This window comes from Lepisma saccharinum, chromosome 13, assembly GCF_977018435.1.
Source record: "Lepisma saccharinum chromosome 13, izLepSacc3.1, whole genome shotgun sequence".
NCBI lineage: Eukaryota > Metazoa > Arthropoda > Insecta > Zygentoma > Lepismatidae > Lepisma > Lepisma saccharinum.
Window position 1 is genome coordinate 47,043,497 of NC_139241.1, and position 13,773 is coordinate 47,057,269.

A 13,773-nucleotide genomic window follows, 5' to 3' on the forward strand; every position below is an offset into this window, starting at 1 on the left:
TAAATTTAGAAATCTTATACAAATACTATGTTTTTCTATATATCTTTTGAAACATCACTTGATGTGTTAATTGACTGCTACTGAAATCATCCCTTGCTACATACTCCGTACTACTTCTGATGATACAGATATTTATATCACAAGAAAAAAAATGCACAATATTCAATCACAGTGCCTATACTACGTTCCACCTCCAGCTGAAGCAATGAAACTCCCCTTCGTTCCCAAATTTGGAAGCTGTTAACCTTTGATGCAGATCCGGAGGGAATGTGAATAATGACGTCTAAGTCACAGATTTCTGTCCAAACAGGTCGCAACAGGAGCGTGAAGGTACAGATAAAGAAGTTCCCATGTGAAAGAACTTTCTAGAGCCTAAAGAAGAGAATCTTCTAAATACTTGCCGCTACTTAGACTTCTCCTTATAAATAAGATGAACGAATGTATTAGCTGTTGGTCATAATCTGTGAATTTATCCTTCTCCAAAGTTGTGAGCAAAATAATATCTGCTGTCTACATTTTTTCACTCTTAACTGCAAACAAATTACACAAAATAGTTTTACTTAGTGTCAAGGGGGCTGATGGCAGTGCCAGGGGGGCTGACAGCAGTTCCAGGGGGCTCAGCCCCACTGGCCCCTGCCTGGCTACAGGCCTGTATGTGACACCAAGAAAAGTTGATGCTTGCTGTTATTAGTGTTCCTGTTACTGATGTTCAAAGAGTGTAAGCACTATTTTGGGACGATCTGTACATATTTGCAAATTGCTGCTAAGACCTCTGAGAAATCATCCTAAAGTCTTCCATTTACTGAAGTACTTACCAGAGCCTCTGCATATTATGCACATATCAAACTTCATGTAAGAAGAGTCTGAAATCACACCATTGATGTCGGAACCAAAGTGATGATGAGCATAATTGATGGGGGTGTGTGGGGGAGATGGAGCACATGAGCTGTTTGGCGAATCATCAAGACGAGGCCTTCCTCGCCTGCGTAGCTGGGGTGGAGATGACGACATCAAGTAGCTGCTTTTCTTTCTCTTCTGAAACAAATAAAAATTCATTGCATAAATACATATTCTGAACAGTAAAAAGATACATGCAGTTCCATACTAATTTAAGAATCAGTGTTTTACAACTTTATATTTATAGTTGGCATCAGTTTCATTTATGTCATGTTGTGGAATTGCCTTTCCATTACAATGGAATGAAATACAAAGTTGCAGGTATGACACATGTGAAGAATAGACTAAGGCCATGAGGAACAGTTTCAGTGTTCAGCCGGAAACGAGGTTATGGAAAGACCCTAAACGGCTCCTCCCCCACAGCAAACTGGAGAAAGAGGTCTCTGCGCTGTATGGTTCTAGAATGGAAAGAAAACTTAGCATTACACTTATGGGAGTATTTTTTTTGTTTCCTCTGGGGAATATCAAACTTCTGATGGTGTAGAAAAACACATGAATGGAAAAGGGTGCATTGAAGATTTTATTTATTGTCGGAAATGTCGAAAACTCCCATTTGATTAGCTGTAACTTGAAGCTGAAGTTGTGGCGTTTTTTCCTCCGTAAGAAATGCATGGGATTCTGAAAATACTTATTCATCATATTTTTTAAACATCGTGTCTAGCGTAATAGTCAACTTCAAAAAGTGCTTCCACTTGCAACATGCGGAGAAACTCATACTTTCTTGTAGTCTTTTTTTTTTTTAGTAGCAGTGCCCATTCCGACAATATTGAAATAAAGCACACATGTTGCGAAACTGTCACTCTTCGAACTACCATGAGAAACTTTTTAAATATTTGCAGATTGTTCATAAAATGAGGGGATTTTATATTATATACCAATAAAAATGTATGATACATTTGTGAAAGAAGGCATACAGAAGAACTTCGTGATTTGGTTTCATGCTGCGGTGTGGTAAATGCGTTAAAGTATTTTGTGATAATTGGCTCGTTTTGTTGTCATCCGATTAATTTCAAAGGATCTCTGCCTTCATTAACATACATTTTCTCACCTAGGATAGAAATAGTAGTGTGTCACTACCTTGTTTGCATTGAGTCATATATCCACCATCTGTTGAAATTGGAAGAAACTGCACATTCAGAAATTTATTTTACAAAAAGCAGGGCCTTATAATCATAAGAACAATATCAAAACTAAAATGTGCGACCACTGACAAGAAACTTTAGAAAATCACAATAAAATGTAAACTGTTTGAATGACATGTTGAAATATTCATATAAACACCAAAATTGAAATGACAATACGCTGAAAGTTCAAAAAAATGTTATTCAATATGAGAAGTTATTGTGGGGTATATAAATTATACGTTACTAATCATATAAACAATAACAAAATTATATGTTATTACATAGAACTATTGGTAAAGTTATCAGTAATTTTTCTATGCCTATATTGGTCGGTACCAATGGAGTGGCAATTAAACTGTCTATTCCTGCTATAATTTGAATATGAATTATTTTTGGGGGGATGCATCAACGCTTAGGTTATTTGCACCCATCACATTACATGGGATCCAGCCCATTGTCTCCGAGAACTAAAATTTCCTTACCATGTTAAAAGCTGAGGCTGCAAAGAGGTACTCAGCACACAAAAGCACAAAACAGAGCCCTACAGAAGATTATACGAGCTGTAGGGCCAGACGCCAGAGCCTCACTGGGCTGCAAGAAGCAGTTACCGACACGTATCTAAAAATACATTGGGGGGGGGGGGGGGTCCGACCAAGTGTAATAATAATAATATAATTAGAACAATTATATTAAATTAAAATCATATTAATTAAATATGTAAATTAATTAATATTGTATTGTTATTATTACATGAATTGGTAAAAAGATGGTAAAAGAATAAATACATAACAGCATGTATTGATTATCTAGCTTACATGTAGCCGGCCCCCGTGGCAGAGTGGTTAGCACATCGCACTACGATGCCAGGGGTTCTGGGTTTAAATCCTGGCCTGGGCATGGGTGTTTGTGAGTGTCCATTCATCAATTTCATCATATCATCACTCATCCCAATCTTCGCAAATTAGACAAAAGTGGCATAAAATCGAAGTAAAATAAACAAAATCAATCAAATCCATCTAGCTTACGTGTATCAGATCGTCAAAATTTGTGTAAAACAATTGCCCTGGAAAGGAAATTAATGTCAAATAGATGAAGATTTGAATATGTATTGGATAAGATAAATGAGTTAGATCAAATCGTAATAGGCAATAATAATTACACGATGATCACTTTTAATTGCCTATTACAATTGACGAAAAGTAAAGTTGTTAATATTTTATGCATATTATTATACGTAGTAAGTTGCATAAATCTGTGGAATTATCCTCCAAAGTCGCATGATCCCAATTCCTTGCCTTTCAATAAGTTCAGTGGAAAAAAATAACCATCGATTATGTAACAAATGCTAAACAATTATATTTTGATTATTTCATTTTAGTACTTGGTAAATCTTTGGGGGGTCCAGACCCCCTGGACCCCCGCTAAATACATCCTTGGTTACTGGGGTGTATTACGTGGAAATAAGGTTGACTTTTGCGTGGCTTACCAGAAGGTCACCCTTTACACCCCCTCATCTCTGCTACAAATCAACATATTTGTTTCCTAATAGTATTTCTTGTATGTACGCATTGCTTGCATTATAGAATTATTTTCCTGTAGTTTACGGTTATTACAAGCATAAGAAAACAGTTTTTCTTTGTGACGTTTCAGGATTATGCTTGTAATAACCGTAAACTACAGGAAAATAATATTTGTTTCTACTTATAAGTATTTTTACTGCGTTTCTGCCGTTTCTGCCTTGTTATAAATACCATTAATTAAATTTGTAGTATAACAACTGTGTCCTCCTCCGTGGATGCGCGGTCTAAGATGCAATGCTTCGGATTCAGACTGTGGGACAGCATGGGTTTGAGTCCCCCTGGGTTCAGTCTCTGGGTTTTCAGCCTGTGTATAGGAATGGTGGCAACCCACCATCGTGAGTAAATTGAGGAACTACGAGTGAGTGGCATAACCCGGTCTGGGAAATCTGTAATGGATGAGGGTTCGACGTGCTGACCTCACGTCACCCCATTACCGTTTGCAGATCTCCACACCTCTAGGTAGGATTGTGAGAGGGAGACTGGCAATTCAGAAGATAGGCTAAGGCTCTTCTAGGGCTGTAGAGTCACGGGTTATAGAGAGGGGTGTAACAACTGTGCAGGTTACTTCTTACACAAATAATTAAAGAAGGCTGCTGACTGACATTCAGTACATTTTATAACAGTCCAAGTAAGCAAAGTATATGACCACTTTTGCCCACAGTCATGTTTCTTCATTCCAGGCTGATTTACCAGAAGTCACTTGCATTATATATTGATATTCTTTTGTTAGTTTATAAATACGTTAAATAGTATTGATTATTTTAACTACTTACGTGAGTGAGTATGGAGTCTTATTAGGACAATGTTTCGAAGGTCAGACTGCCTCCTTCATCAGGTTCGTGGATGTTTCTAGGCACAGAGCATAGTGCCACGTAAAAGAAGTGTCCGACCTCTGACACTCTGACCTCCGAAAAGTTGTCCTAATAAGACTCCATACTCACTGACGAAAGTAGTTAAATTAATCAATACTATTTAACATATTTTATTTCCTTTAATAGTGAGTAACACGAATCTACAATATGTTTTTGTAGTTTGTAAATTTCTTTAAAATTGTTTGCCACAGTTGGTGGCCCTGTCCTTGAAGGATTAATCAGTATCCAGTCCCTTTCCACACACACACACCCATTCACCCACACAAATAAACACAAAAACAAAACACAAAATTTACTGCAGAGTTACGTGAAAATGGTGGCTCAGCAGGAATCTTTGGCTTTCCATGCCAATATACCACTTAGCTAACAAGTTGACTTGGTAGCTCAGAGGTATAGAATTAATAGGTGTAGCATTGCCAAAGTCCCAGGTTTGATTCTGGCTGAGCCACACTTTCCACACAATGTTGCATTGAGCTCAGCTAAGACCCATATCAATTCCCACTGATTCTGATGCTTGATAATCGTAAAAATTAAAAGTTGTTAAAATATTGATTAACATTAGTGTATTAAGTATTCCAGTCCAATTATATGCATCAATTTACTAAAGTATTTATTCAAGAATTACAATTTTCACACAATTTGGAGCAAAATGGAGAGAGGGAGGATGCATAATTTCCAGGATAATTAGACTGAGAAAATATCACATGATACTTTTGGAGACCCTGTGAAAGATCAAAATGTTGGAAAGGTATCAGCTGCTATCTGTAAATAAACTCCAACTGACACTTTCCAATTCTGATACCACTAGTGGCCGGCCCTCATGGAAGAGTGGTTAGCACATCACGCTACGATGCCAGGGGTCCCAGGTTCGAATCCTGGCCTGGCTATGGATGTTTGTGAGTGTCCATTCATCAATTTCATCATATCATAATTCATCCCCATCTTCGCAAATTAGCCAAAAGTGGCACAAAAGTGAAGTAAAATAAAGCAAATGAATCAGTCATTCTGATACCACTAGTATTGGCAGATACAGTTACATTGGTACTGGTATCAGCGAAGCCTGGTATAATGTATTGTGTCTGTGCTATAACAGGATGACCACTCTAGGACCATGATAAAATTCAAGTATAATTCCCGGTTTTCACGGTGAACTTTCCACAAAAATTCAACGGTACAAGCAGATGCTTTCTCTATTTCAACCTTACGTAGTATTACCATCTCTCACCACCCATCCACACACACACACTCAAATATATTAACAGTATAAAGGGTCAGTGCAAATTCCAATGTATCCTCAAATTCTAATTCAATTCAATTGAACAGTGTATATATATTTAACTTAAGGTACGGAGTTTACATTTGGCACTTTGGATACTCAGACTACAAATATATCTACAGACGCAAGTCACAAGTGTTACGGAATATAATAATCTATGAAAAATTGTTAATTGTATAAGTATTTCAAATTTACTTAATCAACTTCAAGATATCTTGCAATAATCTTCTGTGTGTCAGATATTCTGCAAAGGACACTAACAAAGCAAATGGATTGAGAGAATTCTGTTCTATTCTCCATGCAGCATACTTTTCTTTTCATTCCTTGATAAAAAAAAGGTTAAACTGTGAAAAACTTGCCTTGGGAATAATAAATATGTATAAATTCAATGGGATTTGGATTAATAAAAGTTGCAATTCTTTACATCTTCGGAGAAAAATTCAAGCAGAATTCAGGCATAATTCCAGGAATTCGAGGAATGGCTGGTGAGTAGCCACCTTGTGTAAGCTATTGCACGTAGCTAGTCTAGTTCAACTGAGACAAAAGTTCCGTGAGTCTTGTGATTGTCTATCCAGTGCTCAAAGTGGGGGATGCTTGGTCAGTTCGGGCATAGCATCACCCTGCTCCACTTTGAGCACTGATCAAATTAAAGAAAATGTTGAGGGTGAGGAGGGGGGACAAGAATCCCTCATCTCAAACATATGCTTAAATTGTATTTCTTTTTCTCAGGGATCAAAGTAAATAATGCAAAAAAAGGATTTTTTTCAATTAACGCAGATTATTATTATTATATTCAAATATATAAAACACGTTACTTTTAGTTTCAACAGTGCCACTGAAATCACACAATGAATCATACTGTTACATACACAGAGCCATTGCTAGAAGTTTCTGCACCTGGGGGAGATACAATTCAGTGCCACCTGCACAACATCTCTGAACTTTTACTTCTATTGGAACTGTTTCTTAGAATCCAGGGATGGCACTCACCTAAAAATTCCTCTGCCCAGCCAAACAAATTTAAGAAGTATTCATAGGTATTTAGAAATATACGAATGCTTTGATAAAAATATATTCTTGTTTTGACTATGTAAATATTTTTCTTATGTATACTGTCGGTACGAGAAAGGCTCACAAATTATCATCCAGTTTCGCTGTCTTTGGATTTACATTAGTTTACCGAATAAGCAAAAGTTGTAGCAAAATATGGTGAGGGATAATACATATTATTTATAATTAATTATATTCCATATTCAAAACTTGAAGCATAAGACTTGTGATCGAGTTAACACTTCTGTGACTAAAAGTATGTGTTACAATATCTATCTACAGCCAAAGTACACTTTTCCTGAGGTGGAGTACAAAATCATGCAAGTAAATGAAAACATCGTCACATTACTTCCATATAGTATGCAAAATATCTTCGAATAATGACTAGGCTTCTTTCAACTAGCATTTTGGGTAAAAGATGACTTTTTTCGCTCGTTTGGCAATTATCAGTAACTGAAATTGTTTCAAAGAGTTTCAAAGTGCTATGAACAAGAGAAACTCCATTTGTGTGAATGTAAGTTGTGAACAGGAGAAGCACTGCCATGATCAAATTTTATTTTTTTACCAAACTCACTTAAACATGTTTGTTTTCTCAATCAATCTCTAGGCATATTTCTATTGAACCACTTCGAGCATCTATTTTTCCTGCATCAGTCAGCTCACAATTTACTTCAGCAAGTGACGACAGATTTTTCAATGTTCATTTTGCACATATTTCTTTACTTTCACAATTTTTAGTTTTATTTTGTGTGAAAATTCACAATGCAAAATGAACAAAAGTACTTCAAACTTTTCAAACAGGCATTAATTAAATACAAAGATTCATAAAGGTGGCTACACTTATAAATTTGGAACAACCCTATGGGCCAAGTAAAAGGATTATTCATTAAGCCTCGACGAAGAAGTAGTGCTCTTTTCAATTAAAAACTCATAATATTATTAAACTTTTACATTCAAAATCATTCATCTGAATTATGAACAAAAACAAAAAGTATTTCTTCACTATTGTCGAGGTTTATCATACTTTCTGTCATCATCCTTGAATGTTTAATGTATAGGGCATACAACATTATATCGGAAGAAAAAACAAGTTATTTTGTTTTGGAAACTAAGTCAGTAGTAGCAAATAAAGTCGGACAGTTGAAACTTGTGCAACTGTAATGTCGAATCTTGGCATAATCCAAAGCTAAAATGCAAAAATTACACTTCAAATAGTTTTGCTGCTAGGTTGCTTCCCTCCATGAAGAGTGAGACCTTGCCACTCTCCTAGGGGCGGTGCTAGTTTCATGCATACAAATATTTCTTGTAGCCTTTGGTGCCTCTTGCATTTGTAAAGAATTTGTTCCATATTTTTCATAATTGTCACATGAATTAATCAATATACTCTAATCTGCCACCTAAATGTCAACCTTTCTTCTACGTTACACTCTGGACTGTATTTTATAGACTAATGAGAGACTGGCGTTTACTCACATCCTGTATAATCATCTGTGGATCTTGTTTTGTGATCTGCCTATGTGTGTTTGTGACTGATTTTTCATCTTATCATAATTCATCCCCATCTTTGCGATTAGCCAAAAGTGGAAGAAAATCAGTCAAATAAAACAAATCAATGAAACCAATTACCGTATTTGCTGGCATATCGGACGCACCGGTGTATAAGACGCACCCTTATTTGGAACACATTATTTAGGAAAAATCTTTGTCACTGAATTTATAATTAATTTACTGCATTTCAAATATAAAGTAATACATAGGTCTACTTTCAACAAATAACTTAATAATCTAACTAGAAAAGAATACATTTTCATCTTCTTTGTTACACATTAATGAGAGCGACGGGCGATGTGTGCATGCCCTAGAGCTAATAAATCAAAGTATTTTTCTCTAAAGTCCTCCTCCGTAGTCGAGCGGGTTAAGGCGTTCACTCGTCTTGAGATCGCTCGCTGCGGGACGGCGTAGGTTCGAATCCGGCTCTGGTCGGAATTTATTCAGTCTGCGTATAGGGCCGGTGGCAACCCACCATCATGAGGAAATTGGGGAGCTCCGAGTGAGTGAGCGTAATCCGGTCGAGAAGACCTACTATAACGGCTGGGGATACGTCGGGCTGACCCCCCGACTATTCCAATACTGGTTGAAGATCTCCACGCTTAGAGGTGACGAAGGAAAGCGTGGGAGGGAGATCGGCAGTCGGTAGGTATGCCTAGGCCCTTCATGGGCTGTTGCGCAACGGATTATTATTATTATTATTTTTCTAAAACAAAATTACAATTACAACCTTGGTGACAATGAAGTTCGACCAGAAAGGAATACGTGATTAAATGCACAGAGGCATAGGCGGTGGAATGGGTGACCCGCAGAAGTGACGCATGTGTGTAAGAGGAGACGTGTGAGCAGGCAAGAATCGTGATCCCAGCATGTTGCACCCAAGGTCACGTAAAGAACGAAAACGGGGAACTATACGGGTGACATTGAACTTCAACCAGACACCAGACCCATACGGAAAATTCCAGATAGTGGCGCATTCGACGGAAGCATGACGTCACGGACACGATAAGGGAGTCCTCCGTATATAAGCGCGTGCTGTGCACCGAGGAACCGCAGTGCACCGTCACCATGGCCAGGGGCAAACCTATTGACAACACCGTGAGGAGAAGATTGGTGGAGTTGCAACAGGATGGACTGAGTGAACGGGAAATAGGGCGCCAACTGAACTTACCCAAGTCAACCGTCCACTGCATCATCAAACACCACCAAAATACGGGTACTACAGAGCCAGGTAAGGCCCCCGGTCGAAAACGCCTGCTGAGCATGCGTGACCTACGGATATTTAGGCGCTATATCCAGACCAACAATCATGTTTCTGTTGCCGAATTACGACTGTGGACTCGAGAACGCTTTCACATTGAAGTGTCAACCAGAACCATTCGCCGTTACCTACAGCGATGCGGTTACCGAGTGTACAAGGCGAAACATAAACCCTTCCTTTCCATGTTGAACAAAGGCAATCGACTACGGTGGGCACGAATGTACCGGGGATGGACATTTCGGCAGTAGAACAGGGTTTTGTGGACGGACTAATCCATTTTCAATGTTGTGTACGGGAAAATACGGAAAACAGTCATTTGTCGGAAGGAGGAACAGAATGAACAAAATGTTATGCACGTCGGGTACAGAAACCTGCGTCAGTGATGGTATGGGGATGCATGACGGCATCTGGGGTTGGCCCACTACACGTCTGTGAGGGCATTGTGAATGCACATGCCTATACATGCATACTGGAGCGGCATCTTCCCACAGTGCGAAGGCACCTGTTCCACAGACGGCGTCTCATTTTTCAACACTACAATGCCAGGCCTCATACAGCGTGGCTGACAAGAGAATGGTTGACTCGCCATCACGTGCGAACTCTGCCATGGCCACCATCAAGTCCCGATCTCTCGCCTATTGAGAATGTGTGGCGTGTTCATAAGCGACGTGTGCAACAGAGGGGACCCACGACAGTGGCTGCTCTTATCGCCTGCCTGCAGGAGGAATGGCACCGCATCGATGTGGAATACCTTGAACGACTCGTCCGCAGCATGCCCCGATGCATTGCCACAGTTATTCGCCGACGGGGCGGCGTCACACCATGGTAAACAGGATCCCCTCTAACAGTGGTCGAACTTCAATGTCACGTGTAGATGGACGAAAATGTTTTATTTTGTGTGGACACCATACATTGCTGCGTTGCAGCGTAAATTTATGTTTTCCTTTGTTCCATGTAGCCTGCTGAATAAAATATGTTCAGCATATGCATGTGTTCTCCTTCTTTCACAACGCACTCCTATATTTGTGACTGGTCGAACTTCATTGTCACTAAGGTTGTAAATCCAATTTCAAATATATTTGCAATTTATTATCCAAATCAACACAATGTAACCCATCTCCCCCTATTAATAAGCTGCACCTTGACCTGAGATGCATTAAAAAAGAAAAAAAGAAAATATATGAAAAGAATGAAATTGTCTAACTCAGTACAGAGAAAATTTCCAGAAATGAAGGTAATCAAAAACTGAGTATCGGCGTACGAGACGCAGCCTGTTTTTCAGACCTGTGTTTAAAGGGGGAAAGTGTGTCTCATACGTCAGCAAATACGGTAATCTAATCTGATTCCTTCAGCTAATTAAGTATAGTCTATGTTAAATTCCTTCTTAATTGAAAGAGATAAAACAAAATATTCACTACAAAGCGAAGTACACAGTGAACAGTTGAAAGGCATGGGCTGGGCAGGGAGACACAATGTAGGGAAGGGACACTTCAATGAGAGAAATAAGGAAGATTACATCAAGATTGACACAGGGAAGATAAGAATAATAGCCAAGCGACTTTACAACAGGTAATGACATGGAGTCACTTCCTACTCTTTCCTAGATTGGAGCGGATAGATGGAAATTTAATCAGAAGATTTGGCGAACGCATTACCCATGCACACGCATGTAGTGTCTGAAAGCAAGAAGGGGGAGAGGGGTAATAAAAACAAGATGGAAAAAAGATAAATAAGACATACAACAGCAAAGAGAAAAGGTGAAAGAAATACAAAGGAATACAGGAGAGGGCGAGAGGATGTGTTTGTGAAAATCAGAAATTTTACATATGCCCACCGGACAAAATTTTCTGGCACTGCCCCTGTTAGAGGCAGATAAATTTGACACTAACTTTCTAAATCATGTTATATATCTATAAGCAACATCAATATTGATGTAATAGGGCATCCATATTTTCAAGTATAAATTTAATATGGGCCTTAAAGAAAAAATTTGCAAGGGAGCAAGTAAGAAAATTTTAAATGTCATCGCAAACAATCAATTTAATGTAAAATTTCATATAAAACTGACAATTTGGAACATCTATTTGCTGTAAAATGTGGGGAAAGAAAAATACCCTGGCTTTCCCCTTCAATCTGAGTGCTGTCTGTCATAACTTTATCATGATGAGCAATACTACATAGAGAATTAGCAATATTTTCATGGTTTTATACTAATTATAGACTTCTCTCTGACATCTCTTGCCCATCAAATATGCACACATACACACACAAATAAATACCAAATTTGCCATTTTGTTTTCAACAGCCCAGAATCCAAAATTCTGACATACATGCTTTCTAACAACACAATGCTACTGTGAGGAACAGCTTGTAATAAAAGTTCACAACCATTTAAAGTTGTGAAGTTATTTTCAAAACACATGTGTAGTCACATTTGAAAAAAAAACTCACCAGAGAGAGCTCCCATGGACCGTATACAAACTGTGGATTGGCAGTGCTTCGTCTCTTTCTTTCCACTCGTCTATTTTGAAGCTCTGAATACATATCATGTGTTACAAGACCTGCAAGGAAGATTTAAATATTATAACAGTATTCAGAAAATAAGTTGCAAATGCACGAAAAATACTAAGAATAATCTAGTATGAACTTTGAAGTCCAAAACTGAAAGTGTGTTTGCATATAAAATTACAATTACAAACAATTAACTTGATTGATTGATTGATTGATTTGGTGTTTTAAGTCCACTTTATGCACAGTAAGGCTAATCGGGACTGGACCTACAGCTAAAAGTGTTATTTTATAGGAGTACAAAATACATCAAAATACAGCAGTTTGCAAATATATATGAGGACTGTATCATTATTGCGGATTCCAAAAATTACTTTAACAAATTAAACTCAGTGGCGCATCAACCCCTTGAGGACCAGGGTCTGCCAAATAACTTTTCACTGGATGACTCGTGGTGAGTGTTATTAGTTTCATCCCTACCGTTTCTCTGGACTCTGAGAGAGGAGTGTTGTACTACTGCTTTCAAGTAGCTCTCCAAATGTCCTCATGATGCTGGTCAACACTGAAATTTTGGAATTTCTGCTGGAGATCACACCTGGGACCAATCACACCTAAGGTAGGAGCACTAAGCTAAGCAGAAGTTCACAAGTTAATTAAAGCCATGTAAATTGTTGACACAGCATTAATGTTGCAGCAGCACACATATACCACACCTTAGCCCACAGAGTTTGTTTATTCCAGATGCTAGGAAGCAGTGGTGATTGTCAAGGTTGCTCAGATCCATTCAGGATTCAGCACTAAAATGCAGTTTGCGCATACAAAGCAGTATTCTTTTAAACAAATTCCAGTTGCTTCAGGAAGAAATGCTGGCTGTCCAGTGTCATAAGGGGCTAGGAGAAGCATTTGTCGTTAATGCTCTGCCCTATTCAGCAATTAGAAAGTGGATGCTGTGAGCATCTCTTTCTATTCAGTGCTCACCTCAAAGAATTTCCCTTTTGAATTGTCAACGCTGTCCAATATATTATCGAGAACAGATTCCATACCTTTCTGCCTACCTGCCATTAATGTCACTATTTGCTTTAATAAGGGTGGATGTTTCATGTTGAAGAATGATTTATAATTGTTTCTGTGTAGTTTGCCAAGGTGATAAGTGGTAAACAGATAAGTGTTGGGTGTTAAGTATTGATAAGTGTTATTAGTGTTGTCCGAACGTTGCACAATTTGTACACGTTAGAATAAAGAATTTCTATGTACGATTCTTATTGAAAACTCATGCAGAAGTGCCTCACGTTACCTCATCAACAGCTCCTATTGGCTGCGGTTCCTGGATCTGATGACGGAACAACACGTGACGGGTTCGTTTGAACTCAATGTGACGCCATATAGTCCATTGCGTAATGTACAGTAACTCTTCGACAAGGGAGGAGTTTTTGAATCTGGCCCACGAGAGAACAACAGCGTTGTGATTTATTTCCTCCGATACTTTTTCTACAACCGCAGTGTGACATTCCAATGTAAAACATACTCGCGGACATTTTTAGAAGGCAACTTTTAACTGGTCTGTAATTGTAAATAAATTCAATCCCGGACCGGGAGA

The 13,773-nt window shown here is 38.4% G+C and overlaps 1 protein-coding gene across 2 annotated transcripts in view; it reads right to left on the reverse strand.

Annotated features, from left to right (window-relative positions):
* Positions 1–13,773, reverse strand: part of LOC145997255 (PHD finger protein 21A-like) — a 121,869-nt gene that overhangs the window by 22,685 nt on the left and 85,411 nt on the right. For both annotated transcript variants that reach the window (XM_083134106.1, XM_083134105.1), the window contains exons 6-7: positions 12,120–12,229; positions 816–1,035 (exon numbers count right to left, since the gene is read on the reverse strand). In XM_083134106.1, coding sequence (XP_082990232.1) covers positions 816–1,035; positions 12,120–12,229 — 330 coding nt within the window. The remainder of the gene's footprint in view (positions 1–815; positions 1,036–12,119; positions 12,230–13,773) is intronic.